Here is a 16,670-nt window from a genome sequence, read left to right as displayed (position 1 = left end):
CAACACATACTACTGACGTGAAATTTTCATAAGTGATCAATTGTTGGCATGTTATGTGTCATGTTATCATTTTGGGTGATTTAATACATGTCATATCATCATTTTGAATAATATAGCTCATGTCATGTCATTACTTTCGGTGACATGACATGTTATTCATCGTTTTAGATGACATAACACATATCACGTCATCAATTGATCATATCATTAGTTAACTAATGATTTTCATCCAATATAATTTGTTTCTACAAAAAATTAAAACGTTAGGAGGTAAAATGATGGGGAAATAATGGTTAAAATGGTTATTTGTACATCTATGGCGGACAATTATGTCATTATACCTTTTCTCTAAAGATCTTTCACCCGAGCTCGTTATAATTTTCACCTTGTCCTTATTTTTCATTTTAAAATAGGGTAAACTTTGCCAATAGTCCCTTATGTTTAGGGCATGACCGACTTTGGTTATCAATTTAAAAATCAAAGGGAAATGGTCCCAAACATTGTCGATTCGTTTGATTTTAGTCCCTCAGCCATTAACTTTATGAACCCCTTTTATTTAAGTCTCTAACATAATAACATGGTTGAGAGACTAAAATTGAACTAGAATTAACGGTTGAGGGACTAAAATCGAACGGATTGATAATGTTAGGGACTAAAATCGAACGGATGGACGTTAAAGACCATTACCCCTTAATTTTAAAATTGATGACCAAAGTCGGTCAAATCAAAACATAAAAGACTATCTGCATAGTTTACCCCTAACGTAACTGCGTTACTTATAACTACATAACACCAAAGTTTCGAAACAAAAGAAAAGTGTCTAGTCTACATTAATCAAACCCCCCCCCCCAATTTTATATTAATTTAGTGTCTTTTTGTAAAGCAACAATGATGATATGCAAATGCATATACGAATGAATATGGATCGAGTCGGATCAAATTTTTATTCGATTTAAATTCGATTAAAATAATTATCTATTTATATATTATTTAATTTGATCCGAATTTAAAAAGATTCCAATCCTTTTGAAATCCAACATGATTTGTCAGATAAAGATTTACATATGACCTGACATATTATATATAAATATATATATAATATTTTAATTTTATTAGGTAAATTAGGAATCTAATTGAGAAAATAAAAAGATAATTATGATTGTAATTATCCTTAAAAATATAAAAGATAGTTATATTATTTTGGGTAAAGTACGCATTTATTACTTAAACTATTAGTTTTGATATGTTTTAATACTCAAATTTTACGAATCCAACATTTAGTTTTTTTTTTTATTTTAGTATTATTTGAATTTCATACTCCTCTGGTATCCAATTTATTGACCGACTAATTCAGTTCGGGTACTGCAGAGACAAGGACGACCCTCCCAACCCAGTTTGCTCCATTTACAAACACCAGGATTCGAACCCCTGACCTTGCTTAAGGGACTCAGTACCTCATCCCATTAGACCAACCGATTGTTGGTACACTCTTTTTAATCTAACCTAAAAAAATAAAGAAAGTACAAAATTAGAGCAATTAGATGCAAAATTAAGGTTTCTTTTAAGTTTCAAATTGCACCATGATTAGTTTTGCTGACTAAGGAAAATGTCATGTGAAAGATATAAAATTCCCCCAAAAAGTACAATTTATCCCACAATTCACATGGTAAGGCTCTCCTCTCATCATCTTGGCAACTTGACCCGAAATTTTTATATTTTTTTCATGTAACATGTAACTCATGATCATTGAGGCACCATTAGGAAATTATTGGTATACATAAAACCTTTGTTTTTTTTAGTTTTACAACAATATATGTTTTTATATGAATATAAATATATATCTTTTAAATATATATTAAATATAAAATATTTAAATTATTTGCATCAGATAAATATTTATATTCGACATTTATTGTCTTGACATTCCAATCAAGTACCATTCAAATCCATGTTCTTGGTGCCTCAATGTTGATAGTGTTAGGGTTGAAATCGCTTTAAGTCGAACCGAAAATGTTGGACCTTAAAAAATATGTTTATAAAATTTGGAATCAGCATCGATTAAATACCTTTGAATTTCTGGACGTAAACTCGTACGAGCTTTATTTCGGGACGCAACATCACCGATAATATCATTATTAATCAGGAAGTGATATACACAACAATGAAGTCTTACAAATGCAAAGACAGTTGACTAGCTATCAAGGTTGATCTTGAGAAAGCTTTTGATAGAGTCCAATGAGGTTTTATTCATGATTCGATGTTGAAGCATGCTTCCCGCCGAATATTATTCGGATCATATGGAGTATATTACCACTTCCGTTTTCCAAGTACAATGGAATGGTCGACTCTCCCAAATAGTTATCCTTCAGCGAAGCATTCGACAAGGAGACCCCTTGTCCCCTTATCTCTTTGTTCTAGTCATGAAAAGACTTAGACATCTAATTAATAATGCGGTCACCGACGGAAGATGGGTTCCCTTTAGATTCGTGAAAAATGGTATTCCGATCTCTCCGAGTGTTTGGCAAGTTCTCTGGCCACCGTGTCACTCAGCGGAAAACACTCGTCTACTTTTTGCTTAACACCGAATACCCCTTCAGAAGGACATAAGCTGCTCTCTTGGTTATTAAGTGGTTGACACACTTGGAAAATATTTGGGTGTCCCGGTTCTCCATAGCAGACCTAAATGCTCGGATCATGACTTTATCATCAATAACATGCGTAATCGTCTCTGTGGTTGGGCAACTCGCTCCCTTTCTATGGCGGGCAGAATCACCCTTGCTACATCTGTCCCAGCGACTATCCCGGTCTACTTTATACAGACTTCTCTTCTCCCACGATCTGTGTGCAATAAAATAGAACGCCTTATCCGTCAATTTATTTGGGGTGCCATGCCTTCAACTTCGAAACCCTCTCTTGTTAATTAGAAGTCTCTTTGTCAACCAATCGATAACGGGGCCCTCAGCATTCGGAGAATCTATGACTTCAATTCTGGATTTTATTCTAAAGATCGGTTACTCAGTGGTTACTAAACTCGATGCTCTATGGGTGTGTATTTTAAGGCAAAAATATAAATAGATTCACCTTTGTCCTGATTCGGTGTATAGGTCTAAATGCTCCCTTGTGTGGCGAGTAATTTTCAACTCCTGGGATGATCTCAAAGGCAGCACCGCCTGGTCTCTTGGTAATGGAAATTCAACTCGACCCCTAAATGGTGTTTGGCTCCCTTCCCTGGGACCCCTGAGGCAACTCCTAGGAGGAATCGATCCTCCATGTTTTGCGCGATTGTACGGTTGCCAAAGAAGTATGGACCTTCTTTGACTCTTCCTTCCCCACTAGCGAGTTCTATCAAGCTTCACTGCAGGACTGGATTCATGCTAACCTCAGGTACACGCTCAGAGTCACGCAATGGGATCTTCCTTGGAAATCCCTTTTTGTCTCTACCCTTTGGCAGCTGTGGAAAAACCGCAATGATCGAGTCTTCAATAACATCACCCGTTCAGCTAGGGATATCCTTTCCAGAAGCATCACTTGGTTTAGATACTATGTTGAAAGTAGAGTCCATACTACTCCGATTAGTGATCCTGCTAACATCCCAGTCACTTGAAAATCTCCTCATCATGGTTGGATACTTGGATTTGTTTAAATGTAGATGGCTCCGTTTCTAATCTCACCAGATACGGGACTGTTGGAGGCCTCTTCCGTGATCATGAGAGTACCTAGTTATTAGGATTTAACAAGGCCATTGATTTACGCAACTTTTCCAATAGGAGCTTTGGGCAATCTTAATAGGGCTGCAACTTGCATGGAATAACGGTTTTGAGCTACTGTTGGTTCAGACAGACCCTCTCGAAGCTGCCAAACTCCTCGGCGCAGTTGGTACTACCCTTAGTACTCTGCCTCTTGTTCGAGCCATTGACAAGATTCGGTAGACAGCTTGGGCAACAGTATTTCAATGGATCCCTCGCCAAGGCAACCTACATGCAGATGCACTCGCCAAGTCTCCCACTCATCTTGGTTATGACGTGTCTGTTTTTGAAGACCCTCCTACAATTATTTTAAGCTCTCTAGATAATGATGAACTCAATATGAACCTATTGTAAGTTTATTACTGCTTTTCAATAAAAAAGAATACCCTTGAATTTGATTTACATCAAGTCCGAAATGACTATGAAGATCGGTACTCTTGGCAGAATGACAATTGACTACTCTGTTCATGGCAGAATTTGATTGTAATGAAAATAAATTAAAAAAATATATAATACCTACAATGTAATTTTTTAAAACATTTGTGATAAAATGAAATCATCCTAAAGTTTAGTGACTAAAAAGATAATTTACCCTAAACGTTCCAATGTTTTCCTTTTGTCTTTTTGTTGCCCTATTATGGTTGATAGAAAGGACCCACCATGGGTACCTCGACACTTCACGTTATACTAGTTGCCTCTCCGCTGACGTGGACACCTGTAAATCGGTTTTGTGGGTCCCACATTGCTTTTGGAGTTATGATTTTGGTAAAATTGTGGTCTAATTACATTTTCAGCCCTTAATTTTTCAAAAAATCGTTTTAACCTTTTAATTTTTGTCATCTCTTTTAGTTCTCAAGTCTTTATATATTTATCAAATTAATTCAGCTAACAAAAAATATCAGACTTGTTAAACTGTTGGTAACTATTTTGTCTATTTAGTTAGGAGTTAGCGTTCAATCAAATTGAATTAAGTAAATTTTTTTACTTAGCCTAATTGACAAGTGTATTTTATAATTTAAATTTTATTTGATTTTTTTCAAGTTGAGATTTTGAAATTTTAGTTGATTCGATTCGAGTTGTACGTACATCTGTTTAAATTTAGTTGTAAATATTTATAATGTTGTAATACTAATTGATTTCAATTTAAACAACTTTTTATAACCATATATGATATGTATATATATTTTTTCATATTTTTCCATGATATACGTATATCATGCAGAGTTGAAGAACTCAACTTTAAATTGAAAATTAATCCACTAATTACTAAAAATTTTACGTTATTCTAATACCATTTCATTACTCAAACTTTATTTAAACTTTTTCGACCAGATTTTTAAGATAAAACCTTGTACCCACACTTAACTTGACATGACACACACATATATTTGTATATATGTTTCATTTTTATTAAGTGAGATATGGACCTAATTGAAAAAAATATATACATAAAAAAGTATTATAACAATTATCCTTAAATATATAAAGATCAATTATACTATTATTCTTGAATATGATTGAGTCTAATATTTTCACTATAAACCTGAGCCCCAATGATCTTATATTTCAAAAAAAAAATCTCAATAATACTCGATCTAAATTCAAATTTAAAACCTAATTTTATAAAATTAAATTGAATTAAAATTCATCAAATACGAGTCATAAACCCATCCTAATTTATTCATTAGTCATTGATTAATATAATACATTTGGATGTTTGGAGTATACTAATTTTTTTTATAAAAGTAATTAATTTTATTTAAAATAAAAAATTTCTCGAATTATAATAAAAATTTATAATTATAGTAACAAATTAAGTATATAATTAAGACTATTTATTATAAATTATCAAAATAAAACTAATAATTTAAGATATATAAAAAATTTAAATGTGAGCTGGATCCACACTTGTATAGGACTGACCCACTTTCGAATAAAAAATTCAATAATTATTTAATAATTAATTTTTATTTAAAGGGAAAAAAAAGCTTGAGTGAACTTCAACTTGAATGAATTATCTATTCTAAATAATCCAGAATTTCTCACTTTTTCTTTCAGTTTTTACCTTATATCAACTTGGGTCTCTTTGAATTTTCAACTCTGGGCATCAAGTATCAATCTTTTGTTCTTTTTGGATGCTTGTCGAGTTAGTTGAAGTCTAAGCATGTGAAAACCAGCATCTTTCTGCAAAATTTCCCCTTGTTTTCTTGTTTCGGATCTGGTTTTAAAGTGGTGGAGAGGGATCCATGTCGACTATTAATTCGAGTGCTGCTTGGAAAGCAGTAGATTCAGTTCCGGATCAGTTCCCTGCTGGTCTGCGTGTACTTGTTGTTGATGATGATCCAACGTGTCTCATAATCTTGGAAAAGATGCTAAGAACTTGTTCATACGAAGGTGAAATTCCAAATTTCTTTCTAGGGTTTTCTTTAATTATTCGTTTTGATCACTGATTTCTGTGTTTAGTATGCTAATTTTATGTTTCTGGTATGGGTTTTCAATGGTATATCGTTTACATGAATTGTCGATGATCATTAATTTGATTTGTGCATAAAAACATAGGGAGTCGTTTTATTCTTGCGGATTCGGATTGTTTGGAGCTAAGAGGTTGGAATTCGTTTAATTTGATGGATGATTGGTGTGATTTGTATTGTTTTTTCAGTTACCAAGTGCAGTCGAGCAGAGACGGCATTGTCGATCCTTCGCGAGAACAAAAACGGGATCGATATCGTTATCAGCGATGTTCATATGCCGGACATGGACGGATTCAAACTGCTTGAGCATATTGGTTTGGAGATGGATCTCCCTGTCATCAGTAAGCACTCTTATCGTATATGTTTGGCATGGATTTAGTTGCCATGGATCGGTTATTTCAATCGGGTTTGGAGTATGCTCTGTCCTCATACCTCGAATTGTATTTTCTACAGTGATGTCGGCAGATGATGGAAAACATGTTGTTATGAAGGGTGTTACACACGGTGCCTGTGATTACCTAATCAAACCAGTTCATATCAAGGCGCTGAAGAACATATGGCAGCATGTCGTTCGGAAGAAGAAGAACGGGTGGAAGGACTTGGAGCAGTCGGGATGTGTAGAAGAAGGAGATCGGCAGCAAAAACAATCTGAAGAGGCAGATTACTCATCCTCAGCTAATGAAGGAAATTGGAAAAGCTCGAAAAAGAGGAAGGATAACGAGGATGAAACCGATGATAGAGATGATACATCCTCACTAAAGAAGCCGAGGGTTGTCTGGTCCGTTGAGCTCCATCAACAGTTTGTTGCAGCAGTTAATCAACTAGACATTGACAGTATGAGTCTTTTACCCATTTCTTTCATTTTGCTTATGTTTACTTGCAAAATGCCTCCATCTTTTCGTCATAGTAGTATGCATATAGTGATAGTGTTTATTTTACACTGGTGTGAAACTCTTGTACTTTTGCACCATGTTACTCGGACTTGGGTCTGGGTGTCAAATACAGGACACAGGTATACTCATTCTGGCAAATAACTCGAGAATCTGAGTTGAAGTGCGTTCCCTTGGTTGGCATGGATCAAATCTAAGCGACATATTCAATTATCAATGTCGTATCACATTGTTGTTTATATAACTTAAATATTAAGGATATGTTTTAAACTAACTTCAACCACAACTATCTGCCTGTTGATGTTTTGGTGTTTCTCTTCATTCATATTTGCTACGTGGTGTTTGATCTTCTTCTCCAGAGGCTGTCCCGAAGAAAATTTTGGAGTTGATGAATGCTCCCGGCCTTACCAGAGAAAATGTTGCCAGCCATCTTCAGGTAGGATACATGTTCAATAAATAAGCAAACTCTTTACTTGACTACACTTGCATATAAATAATGCTCGGAAATCGGAATTTTTGTTTGGTTCTTTGACGTTGAACACTTCATTATTTTTGTGATCAGAAATTTCGCTTGTATCTTAGAAGGCTGAGTGGGGTATCACCGCACTCGAGTAATCTGAATGCTTCTTTTATGAATCCCCAAGGAGAAACTTTTGGTCCTCTATCATCAGTTAACGGGCTTGATCTTCAAGCTCTTGCTGCCGGTGGTCAACTTCCTGCACAATGTCTCGCCACACTCCAAGCTGCTGCCCTTGGTCAGTCAACCGCTAAATCGAACATACCTATGCCCCTTGTTGATCAAAGAAACGTTTTTAGCTTTGATAATCCAAAGTTAAGATTTAGAGAAGGGGAGCAACAACTTATGAATAATACTAAGCAAATAAATTTACTTCATGGAATTCCGACGACTATGGGGCCGAAGCAGCTTACCACTTCACAATCAATAGGAAACATAAATATGCAAGTAGCTTCCTATGGTGTTCTAAGTAGCCAAAGTAACTCGTCATTGATAAATATGCAAGTCGCTTCCCATGGTGTGCAAAGTAGCCAAAATAATTCATTATTGATGCCGATGGGTCAGCCACAGTTTGCTCATGCTCCCAGACTTCCGTTATCCATGGGGCAGCCTATGATATCAAATGGAATTGCTGCCAATGTCTCCACACAAAATGGTATTCGAGAAAGTATCCGAGCCCCTGGTTATAATCCAGTTCCGCAGACCACTTCGATGTTGAATTTCCCCGTGAATCATGCTTCAGAACTACCTGGTAATGGTTTCCCCCTTGGAAGTGCACCGGGGATGTCTGGTCGCATATCGAAAGGGACTTTTCAGGAAGATTTTATCTCGGAGATTAAAGGATCAGTGGGAATCATGCCAAGTTATGACATATTTGATGACTTGAATCAACATAAACCCCAAAACTGGGAGCTACGGAATGCAGGTATGACATTTGACGACCCTCAGCATTCAAACTCTCTACAAGGCAACCTTGATCTTTCGCAATCGATTTTAGTTCAACAAGGGTTTTCTTCGGGCCAAATGAACGGACAAAACCAGAGTGCAGCCGTTGTAAGCAAGGCAATGTTCTCAGCAGGAGATGGCACGGAGCCAGGGAATCCATTAAACTTCAATCAGGAACTCAACTCCCTTCCCATTGACAACACAGTTCGGGTCAAGACCGAGAGTGTTGCAGATGTAAACCCTGACAATCTATTCATCAGTCATTTTGGACAAGAAGATCTCATGAGTGCTCTTCTGACGCAGGTTATTTCTTTTTTCTTATTATTTACTTATCAATGGGGAAACTCACTTACATTTGAAATTGGATTTTCCAGCAGCAACAAGGCATTGCGCGAGCTGAAAATGAATTCGACTTCGATGGGTATTCCCTGGACAATATTCCGGCGTAGACAACCTCCCATCATTCGCCAGTTCTTGCCATTATAATTGCATTTTATGTACATATTATCTTTTGCAACCAATCATCGGGACCTCAAGATCATGTTTCTTCAGGAAACCCGATTTGCTGCCTTCCGTGAAGGCAAGAACCGCAAGTTCCTTTATAAGTATCATGTGCTGCAAGTTTCTTTTCAACATAGCAGGACCAGATGATCGGATAATCAGAACGGACGAGTCGCCATTGGAAGATAACTGCGGAGAATTCCATTCGAAAAATGTTATTGTTTGTTAGCAAAATCCATCGTGACCAACTAACTTGGGGTGATCGCTGACTTTTTACAGCAGCATTCCGAGTTGTGGAGGATTGTTTCTAAACATCAGCAGGCATTGGAGGCTTTCTAAATCCAATAAACGGAAGATATTTGCTCTTCTATTTATTTTGGAATTGATTTGTGATCGTACATATACCATTTTGATTGCTCTAGACATAAGTCTGGGCATTGAATCCTCATTTATGTTAAATTACACCATTTGATTGCTGCAGACAATAAGTTTTCTGGTAATGAATTAATTTTAGTGAAAACAAGATTCATGAACTTCCATGCTTAAAGCATGGAAAAGAGATTTGAGTCCCACCCAAAGTATATTGCCTTTTGTGCTGTTTGGCGCCTAAGAAAATTCTGGGTTTCTCATTGAACTTCATTTTCTTTTCCAATTTATTTTCATCCATTAAAAAAACAAGTGGATAAATCAGATCCCAGAAACATACATTACTGCTACGATTAGATTAAGAAAAACAGAACATTCAAAATTTTCTTACACTTGATTAGTACTAAAAGAATTTATAAATCACCAGAGATTACACTTAATAATGGTTAGATACCCATGGAAGATCCTAGTGTTTAGCTCTAAAAGAATAGATTAAGCATAAACATAGCCCCAAGAGAGTGCCATTAAAAGAACAGCAGCTTGTTCTTCTTCACCCAATTTTCTCCTTTGATTTTCAACCGTTGATCTCTGCATCAAAACTTCTCTTCCCAGTGACATCAATCTTTGCTTCAAGTTGTCCCTAAAATTTTTAGGGTTATTTGATGACTTCTTTGATTTCTTGTCTTCTCCCTTCTTTAACCCTATGATTGCCCTCCTCTTCTTCCTGCTTCTGATCCCGCATGCATTGCATAATGACTGAAAATTGAAATTAAAATATTAAACGAAACGAAACGAAAATCAAATATTAAAGATAAAAAAACGTTGAATCGCTTAATACCTTTGGACCAGCTGGGCCGCCTCTCCAGAGAGGGGTTTTAGAAGTACCACAATCAGCACAAGTTTTCCTGATTTGTTCATTGAAGACGCTTTGATTTTGAGATCCCTTTAGTGAAATCATTCCTGGGTGTCCATTACTTTGATCTTCAGAATCTGATCCCTGCAGGAGAAAAAATAATAGTAAGTGAATCAGCCAAGAGAAAATGGGAAGTTAAGCCTATGATCAAATGAAGGACACTGATGATCACTAACTTTCTCACTTGGATCCAGCATGTTGGCTTTTTCAAATATCTGAAGCCAACCCAAGTTGTATAACAGATAAATCTCAAATGGGTAGTGAAGTTTCAAGTGAAAATGGATCAAAATAAGGAAAACCCAGATGGAAAATGATTAAAAGAAACAAGAAAAACAAGTAAGAACAAAGGAAAAGTGATCAAAGCAACGAGTTAATCCAAAACTGAAGTGGAGAGTTCAGTAGGTGGCTCTGTTTTGTGTTGATCAAAGGCAGAGTGAGAGACTGTTAGTTTTCTCTCGAGAGAAAACGAAAGAAAAAGGAAGGAAAACTTTCGAGTCGTACAAAGCTAGAAAACTCTTTATAAACGGGACTCGAAACCCTAGCTCATTGGTGTGAAATGACTGAAACGCCATTGATGGATATAGCTTTATCCAACTTTGCCACCCGCCAAAATCTAAAAAAAGAAATTAAGAGCTTTTCTTAAATGAAAAAAAAAACGCCACCGATCATTTTTTTCCCACTTCCATTGATTTTACAATTGGATAAATATACATTTTGATGCTTGAACTTAGCTTTAAATTGGAATTAAATATTTAATATTTTTTGTTCAATTAGATCTTAAAGTTTAGTTTGATATCTAAACTTTTTTTAATCCAATTAAGTACTTGAATTTATCTTTTAGATTCAAAATGATACAACAAAAACAACAAAATCCTATTCTCATATGCAATGGAATAAGAGGGAGGTAGGGTAGTAGACTACCCTCAACGCCAGGATTGAGAGCAGCTTCCGTGGAAGATCTCCGACAGTTAAAAAATTAAAAATAAAAATAAAATGTAAAATACATGTATAAATAAATAAATAAATATATAATTGAACACTCTTCATATGCAGTCTTCATACACGCATCTGTAATAGGAAGTAATCCCTGCAAATAAATCCCTATGTAAAAATTTCTGCATATAGACAAACGTAAGATCCGTCTAAATTTAAAAAGAGAAAACCTGAAGAGAATGATACGCAAAAGTCAATGATAACAAACTACGAGAAAGAATAAAGTCAAATGGGTTAAAACCTAAACTAAGACAACACTACTCTGCTACCCTAGTTCTAAGTCTTCATAAATTCTAATGACAGAAACGTATATAAAATAGAAATCATGAAAATTAATTTAAATAATTCATTTATAGCAAATATCAATTTAGATCAAAAAGTAAAATTTAAGTACAAATTGATATCACATTACATAAAAGGATAAGAGAACGGCAAGCGTATGACGACAAGTTAAAGTCTACAGTGACGTCAAAGTTCAAATCCAAATAAACAATAGGATAAATTTAACGTTTAATACCTAAATTATTAATTTTAATTCGATTTAATACTAAACTTTCAATTTTTTTAAAATCATACCCAAAGTTTAATTTTTATTTCATTTTAATACCTTTGTTCAAAATTTTACATTAAGATTTGAAAATGACAAAGGGAACACAATCGACACCTTCCCCATAAACAATATAAGCAAGTAGGACCAAACCCGAAAGAGAGGGCACATAGAGCTTGTTTTAGGCGTTAAATACTGATAAGCCTTCAACTGAAACCAGAAATGATTCCCAACTCGAAACAACCTCAAGTCAGCTATTGAAACCGGGTAGACTTACCAGCATACCACTAAAGTTAAAAGGGCCCTGTTTATACAGTAATAAGCCTAAGGGACACCTCCATGGCAGCAATGTACCATTTGACCTGTTTTTTGTATGAGACATGCAAAATACCTTGCTGGCAACTTTTCTGGTAACAACGGTATGCATTCCCTTCTGTATCGGAAATCACAGTACCAATAGACCAACCGCGGCAACTTCTTCACCACTGCTTGACACTGACAGACTCTTAAATAACCAGACACATCATGGTGTCCCCGACCAAGCTTCCACCACAGATATCAGTCATAACCTGCATTATGAACTGTGTGTCCTATGAAGTCCTGCAATTTCAGTAAACTAGATCAAGTACAGTTGCTGGTTAACTTCGCCAAATCCGGCAAAAGAAAAACAATTAAGTATTAACTAGACAAACCTTCAACTGAAGTTGAATCCACCAGATGGAAGTTGAAGCTCATTCTCCCCAAACTGGAAGGTTTGCTGTGTACCGTCACCGGGAGGTAGTGTCTCCTCATCCTCCTCCAACCAGTAAGTCTCAAGAATCTTGACTGCCTTCTCGTATATCTCGCTATTATCATGAGTCTGTAGATTTTCGATCTTTTCCAAACCCTCGGCATCTTCTATCACTTGGGCACAATGGTTAAACTCTACAGAACCTGCAGCCTTCTCAGCTTCACCAACCTTCAAAAAGTTCTCCAACCCTTCTAGACAGACCATTATAATTCTAGGATCAGGGCATGCAAGAAGATCACACAGTGGTTTTATGCAGCCTTGACTGACCATGTACCTACATATCCACACAAAGAGAATGATTTTGTTCTCAGTTATATGGCAATGAAACCAAGAAGACAAACTATATTACTTAGACTCGGGATGAGTATCAGGTACAGCCATACGGACATTTTCCCAACACAAGTATTTGGGGAATCACACCCATACCCGAATATGCATTAGATATAGGTGCAGTTGGGGAAAATTAAGAGTCAGGGCATCATAGGAAACAACGGAAAGAAAAGAATTTAAGTTCAACAAGACAAAAAGAAACAACAAACAAATTTACATACTTGATTTGCTCATGGGTACCACCCGAAGTAGCATTTGAAATTGCCCATGCTGCTTCTTTCTTTATATCGAATTCAGCATTTTGAAGTAGGTTGACCAGGGGGGCAATTAATCCAGCATTGATCACAGCCTACATAATTAAAGTATAATAAGCAGAAAATAATATAAAAAAATCCAGCAACAAAACAACTCTCTCTTTAAATGCTTGAAGCACAATTTTCCGTGATTTACTCACCTGAATCTGCTCCTTATTTCCAGCTGTAATGTTTGAGATGGTCCAGCAAGCTTCCTTCTTTATACTCTTTTTATGATTATGGGTCAATAGGCTCACAAGGCATGCTAATGCACCATGCTCAATAATGCACTAAAACAAATGGCAACAAAATCAAGACGATCAAAATAAAACAAAAACAAATAGGTGCAGGACTAAATATGAGAAATTCTAAACCATACCTGAGTCTGTAAATCATCTCCAGTCACAATATTTCCAACAGTACGAAGAGCAGGAATGAGCACTGAAGGAGATGGATTACTGCTGAAACACAAGTGCAAGCCATCAGGTTAACAGAAATGTGAAAACAACCAAAGATGATTTTAGGTATTCTACTTACAGCAGGAGCTCGACAAGACGTGGGCAAACCCCTGCTTCAATCAAAGCTTGAATTTTGTCATTAGTACCATCAGACAGATAAGAGAGAGCCCAACAGGCATCGGTCAGAACTTCTTCATCATTTGAATGAACAAGACGTTCAAGCGCAGGAAGAGCTGGTCTCACCTGGCCAACAGATTGCCAATATTTGAAAGCTCAACGAAAGCTCAGTTAAAAGAAAAGGAATATTGCAAAGAACAAGATGAAACCTGATCAAATGGAGGTTGTGGCTTGCCCCTGCAGAAATTTGATAATGTCCAAGTCGAATTTCTCAGCATTGACAGCTTAGCATGTTCATTTAGCTGAGCTAAAAGTGGCATCAAAGCTCCATGACTGAGAACAAGATCACGACATCTAGGAGAATCACCAGCAATATTCCCCAATGCCCACACAGCCTACACATAAACACGCAAATTACTCATTACAAAGTTCTATATCCTAAAGTGCAACATGTAGATGTATGCGTTTTTAAATGTCTATATGTGTGTATAGCAAACTCTAACGGCGGTCCAGTTTATCTACAGAACACGCATTCTTTTTGTATTTTCTGAGGTTCCAGAGATCCCATAATTACAAGTCTCACACTTAAAGGGAATAGTTTATTACACATACCTGCTCGCGGACATCATCACTTGGTAAAGCAAGAAGCTTAACAAAAATCGGAACAGCTCCGTGATCAATAACAACCTTTGTATGCTCTGAGGTTCCAGAAGCAATATTTGTAAGTGCCCAAGCAGCCTCAAACTACAGATTCCGAAAAACACCACCAAAATTAGCATATAAACGAAATCATAATTCTTGAAAAATAGTTATTAGTAGTCAATAACTAATACCTGAAGCTGTGGAAAGTCTTCCCTAGTAAGAAACTCAACAAAACGGGGAACCACGCCGGATTGTATAACTACCTCAATAGGTGGACTTCTCTCTGTTTAGAAGAAAACAAAATCTTCAAGAAAAAACATATAGAAATTAAAGGAAAAAACAAAGTGAAATGCATGAAAACAGTACCAATTGAAAGCAATTTCCGAAACTGAGTAGTCGCCTCCAGCTGGGCATCACCATTATCAGACCAAACACCAGCAACCATTGAAGGAAGACTCTCTAACTGCAATAATAAGCCCTAAATAACAAAAATTAAAGATTTTGGCAACGCGGTAGTGACTTTTTACCTTCTTTTCGACGTTAGAGGAGTGGAGAGAAGCAGCGAATTGTTGAGCCTGGAGGCCTTCACGGCGCTTCTTCAGTAAACTCTCCTCCCGCTTACTTTTCCGGATCTCCACCAAATTGTCTTCCCTCCTACGACGGCCCTCCTCCACGTCAACCGCCACCTTGTAGCGGTTGCGGCGGGCATCGATTCTCGTGCTCGGTCTCAAAGACATGGCGGCTGCTTTGACTTTGAAAACCCTAGGGAAATACAAAGCTAAAGGGAAATGGAGATTTTAATAAAGGATCGAAAGCAATGAACAAATCACCATGGTTTTCAAAACCGGTCATGTTATCGGTTCACTGATTTAACCATTTGAATCGATTCGATCAATCAAAAAAATCGGACGACATCATAATTATTTAAAAAATAAATAAAAATACCAAAAATATTTAATAAAAAATAATTTTTTATATCACAAGTCATATTCAAAGCAAGTCATAACATATATAAGTTAAAAACCATAAAATCAAATGAAACAAAATGATTCAAATTAACTACAACATAATATTTAAGGTAAAATATATTAAATAATAAATATAATTATATAACTATAATTAAAAAATAAAATTGGAGCTAAAAAAATCATAACAAAATGATATTGTTTGGTTTAATTTTTTTTAAAACAATCTCACATGGCTAAGAAAGATAGAAGAGCATCCCAAAAGTCTAAAGAGTAAAAATATGAAAACAAAACAATCTCACATGGCTAAGAAACATAGAAGATCATCTCAATTAACTTCTATAAATAATAGATGTAATTTGACATTCAAAATCATGGAGCCTTTTGGTGAGCATTGAGTGAACTATTCTTTCACTTCAATCAAGCTCGAATTTTAGGCTTCAATCGAGCTTCTAAATTTTTTTTGAGATCAAGCATTTTCGAGTTCAAGTTTCAATATTATATTTCGAGTTCGAGTTGAACTTGATAATTTTTAGCTCGTGAGTTTGAGTCGAGTTGAGCTTACTTTTAAAGTTTTCAAATTCGAGTCGAGCTCAGCAATACTCTAGTTCGACTTGGCTCGTTTAACAAACGACGTCATTTGGTTTAATTTTTTTTAAACAAAAAATAAAATTGGCGGTTTTTTCTGATTTTTTCCGTTTTCAGCCGGTCCGGTTCAAACGGTTCAGCGGTTCCGGTCGGTTCACTAGTAACGGTTCAACCGGTGTAGATTGAATCGGACTAAACAACGATTTCCGGTTGAACCTACCGGTCCGGTCCGATTTTCAAAACAGTGCAAAACAATAATTGAGAGATTTTTCTTTGTAGAGAAGTTTTTAGAGTTTAAAGCGAAAAAGGGAGAAAGGACATCAGAGGATTAATAAGAGGGACGAATCAATAATTTTCTCTTTTAATTATTTATTTAAAACATTATCTCGTTGAGAGGATTTCGCGGTTCAGTTTGGTCTAGAAAAATAAGATTAATATATGATGTTTAATATAATTATGATATTAGTCCCTTCACGATGTTGAATTTTAATATTTAGTCATTCTATTGTAATCTGATTAAATTTGGGAGAAAATAACCTCAGTGACAAGAAATGCCTTATAATATACGAATTTAACCAACTTTTTTTAGATTTGCCAA

General features: G+C 35.8%; 3 protein-coding genes across 4 annotated transcripts; 1 reads left to right on the top strand and 2 right to left on the bottom strand.

Annotated features, from left to right (window-relative positions):
- Positions 1–5,757: 5,757 nt before the first annotated feature.
- Positions 5,758–9,464, top strand: LOC120159058 (two-component response regulator ARR2-like). 2 transcript variants are annotated; one of them, XM_039169731.1, is made up of 6 exons: positions 5,758–6,140; positions 6,406–6,558; positions 6,671–7,051; positions 7,467–7,543; positions 7,670–8,872; positions 8,947–9,464. In XM_039169731.1, the coding sequence occupies exons 1-6, from the start codon at positions 5,993–5,995 to the stop codon at positions 9,016–9,018; spliced, it is 2,034 nt and encodes a 677-aa protein (XP_039025662.1). In that variant the 5' UTR covers positions 5,758–5,992; the 3' UTR covers positions 9,019–9,464. The 2 variants fall into 2 exon arrangements, with proteins under 2 accessions (XP_039025662.1, XP_039025661.1); XM_039169730.1 differs by having other exon boundaries at positions 8,944–9,464.
- Positions 9,465–9,806: 342 nt separating this feature from the next.
- Positions 9,807–10,722, bottom strand: LOC120159230 (GATA transcription factor 15-like). The gene is made up of 3 exons (XM_039169871.1): positions 10,526–10,722; positions 10,275–10,433; positions 9,807–10,192 (listed from the first exon to the last, which is right to left on the bottom strand). Exons 1-3 carry the CDS (start codon positions 10,544–10,546, stop codon positions 9,929–9,931), a joined length of 444 nt encoding a protein of 147 aa, XP_039025802.1. The 5' UTR covers positions 10,547–10,722; the 3' UTR covers positions 9,807–9,928.
- Positions 10,723–12,073: 1,351 nt separating this feature from the next.
- LOC120159229 (importin subunit alpha-2-like) lies at positions 12,074–16,362 on the bottom strand. Its single transcript, XM_039169870.1, has 12 exons — positions 16,323–16,362; positions 15,047–15,341; positions 14,886–14,982; positions 14,711–14,802; positions 14,490–14,621; positions 14,087–14,272; positions 13,840–14,003; positions 13,682–13,760; positions 13,464–13,592; positions 13,231–13,358; positions 12,582–12,953; positions 12,074–12,489 (listed from the first exon to the last, which is right to left on the bottom strand). Exons 2-11 carry the CDS (start codon positions 15,254–15,256, stop codon positions 12,584–12,586), a joined length of 1,587 nt encoding a protein of 528 aa, XP_039025801.1. The 5' UTR covers positions 15,257–15,341; positions 16,323–16,362; the 3' UTR covers positions 12,074–12,489; positions 12,582–12,583.
- Between the last annotated feature and the right edge of the window lie 308 nt (positions 16,363–16,670).

Source organism: Hibiscus syriacus, unplaced genomic scaffold, assembly GCF_006381635.1.
Source record: "Hibiscus syriacus cultivar Baekdansim isolate YM2019G1 unplaced genomic scaffold, ASM638163v2 tig00111342_pilon, whole genome shotgun sequence".
In the NCBI taxonomy this organism is placed as follows: Eukaryota; Viridiplantae; Streptophyta; class Magnoliopsida; order Malvales; family Malvaceae; genus Hibiscus; species Hibiscus syriacus.
The sequence above is the reverse complement of the archived record's forward strand: the minus strand, read 5'-3'. Positions and strand labels throughout refer to the sequence as shown.

Coding starts and splice junctions, on each gene's coding strand:
- LOC120159230 (XM_039169871.1), bottom strand. CDS start 10,546: ATGCTGGATCCAAGTGAGAAA. Junction 10,434..10,525: donor TGCTGGATCCAAGTGAGAAA/GTTAGTGATCAT, acceptor TTTCTCCTGCAG/GGATCAGATTCTGAAGATCA. Junction 10,193..10,274: donor GCGGCCCAGCTGGTCCAAAG/GTATTAAGCGAT, acceptor TTCAATTTTCAG/TCATTATGCAATGCATGCGG.
- LOC120159058 (XM_039169730.1), top strand. CDS start 5,993: ATGTCGACTATTAATTCGAGTGCTGCTTGGAAAGCAGTAGATTCAGTT. Junction 6,141..6,405: donor AAGAACTTGTTCATACGAAG/GTGAAATTCCAA, acceptor TTGTTTTTTCAG/TTACCAAGTGCAGTCGAGCA. Junction 7,052..7,466: donor TAATCAACTAGACATTGACA/GTATGAGTCTTT, acceptor CTTCTTCTCCAG/AGGCTGTCCCGAAGAAAATT.
- LOC120159229 (XM_039169870.1), bottom strand. CDS start 15,256: ATGTCTTTGAGACCGAGCACGAGAATCGATGCCCGCCGCAACCGCTAC. Junction 14,803..14,885: donor TCGGAAATTGCTTTCAATTG/GTACTGTTTTCA, acceptor TCTTCTAAACAG/AGAGAAGTCCACCTATTGAG. Junction 13,359..13,463: donor GAAATAAGGAGCAGATTCAG/GTGAGTAAATCA, acceptor TTAATTATGTAG/GCTGTGATCAATGCTGGATT.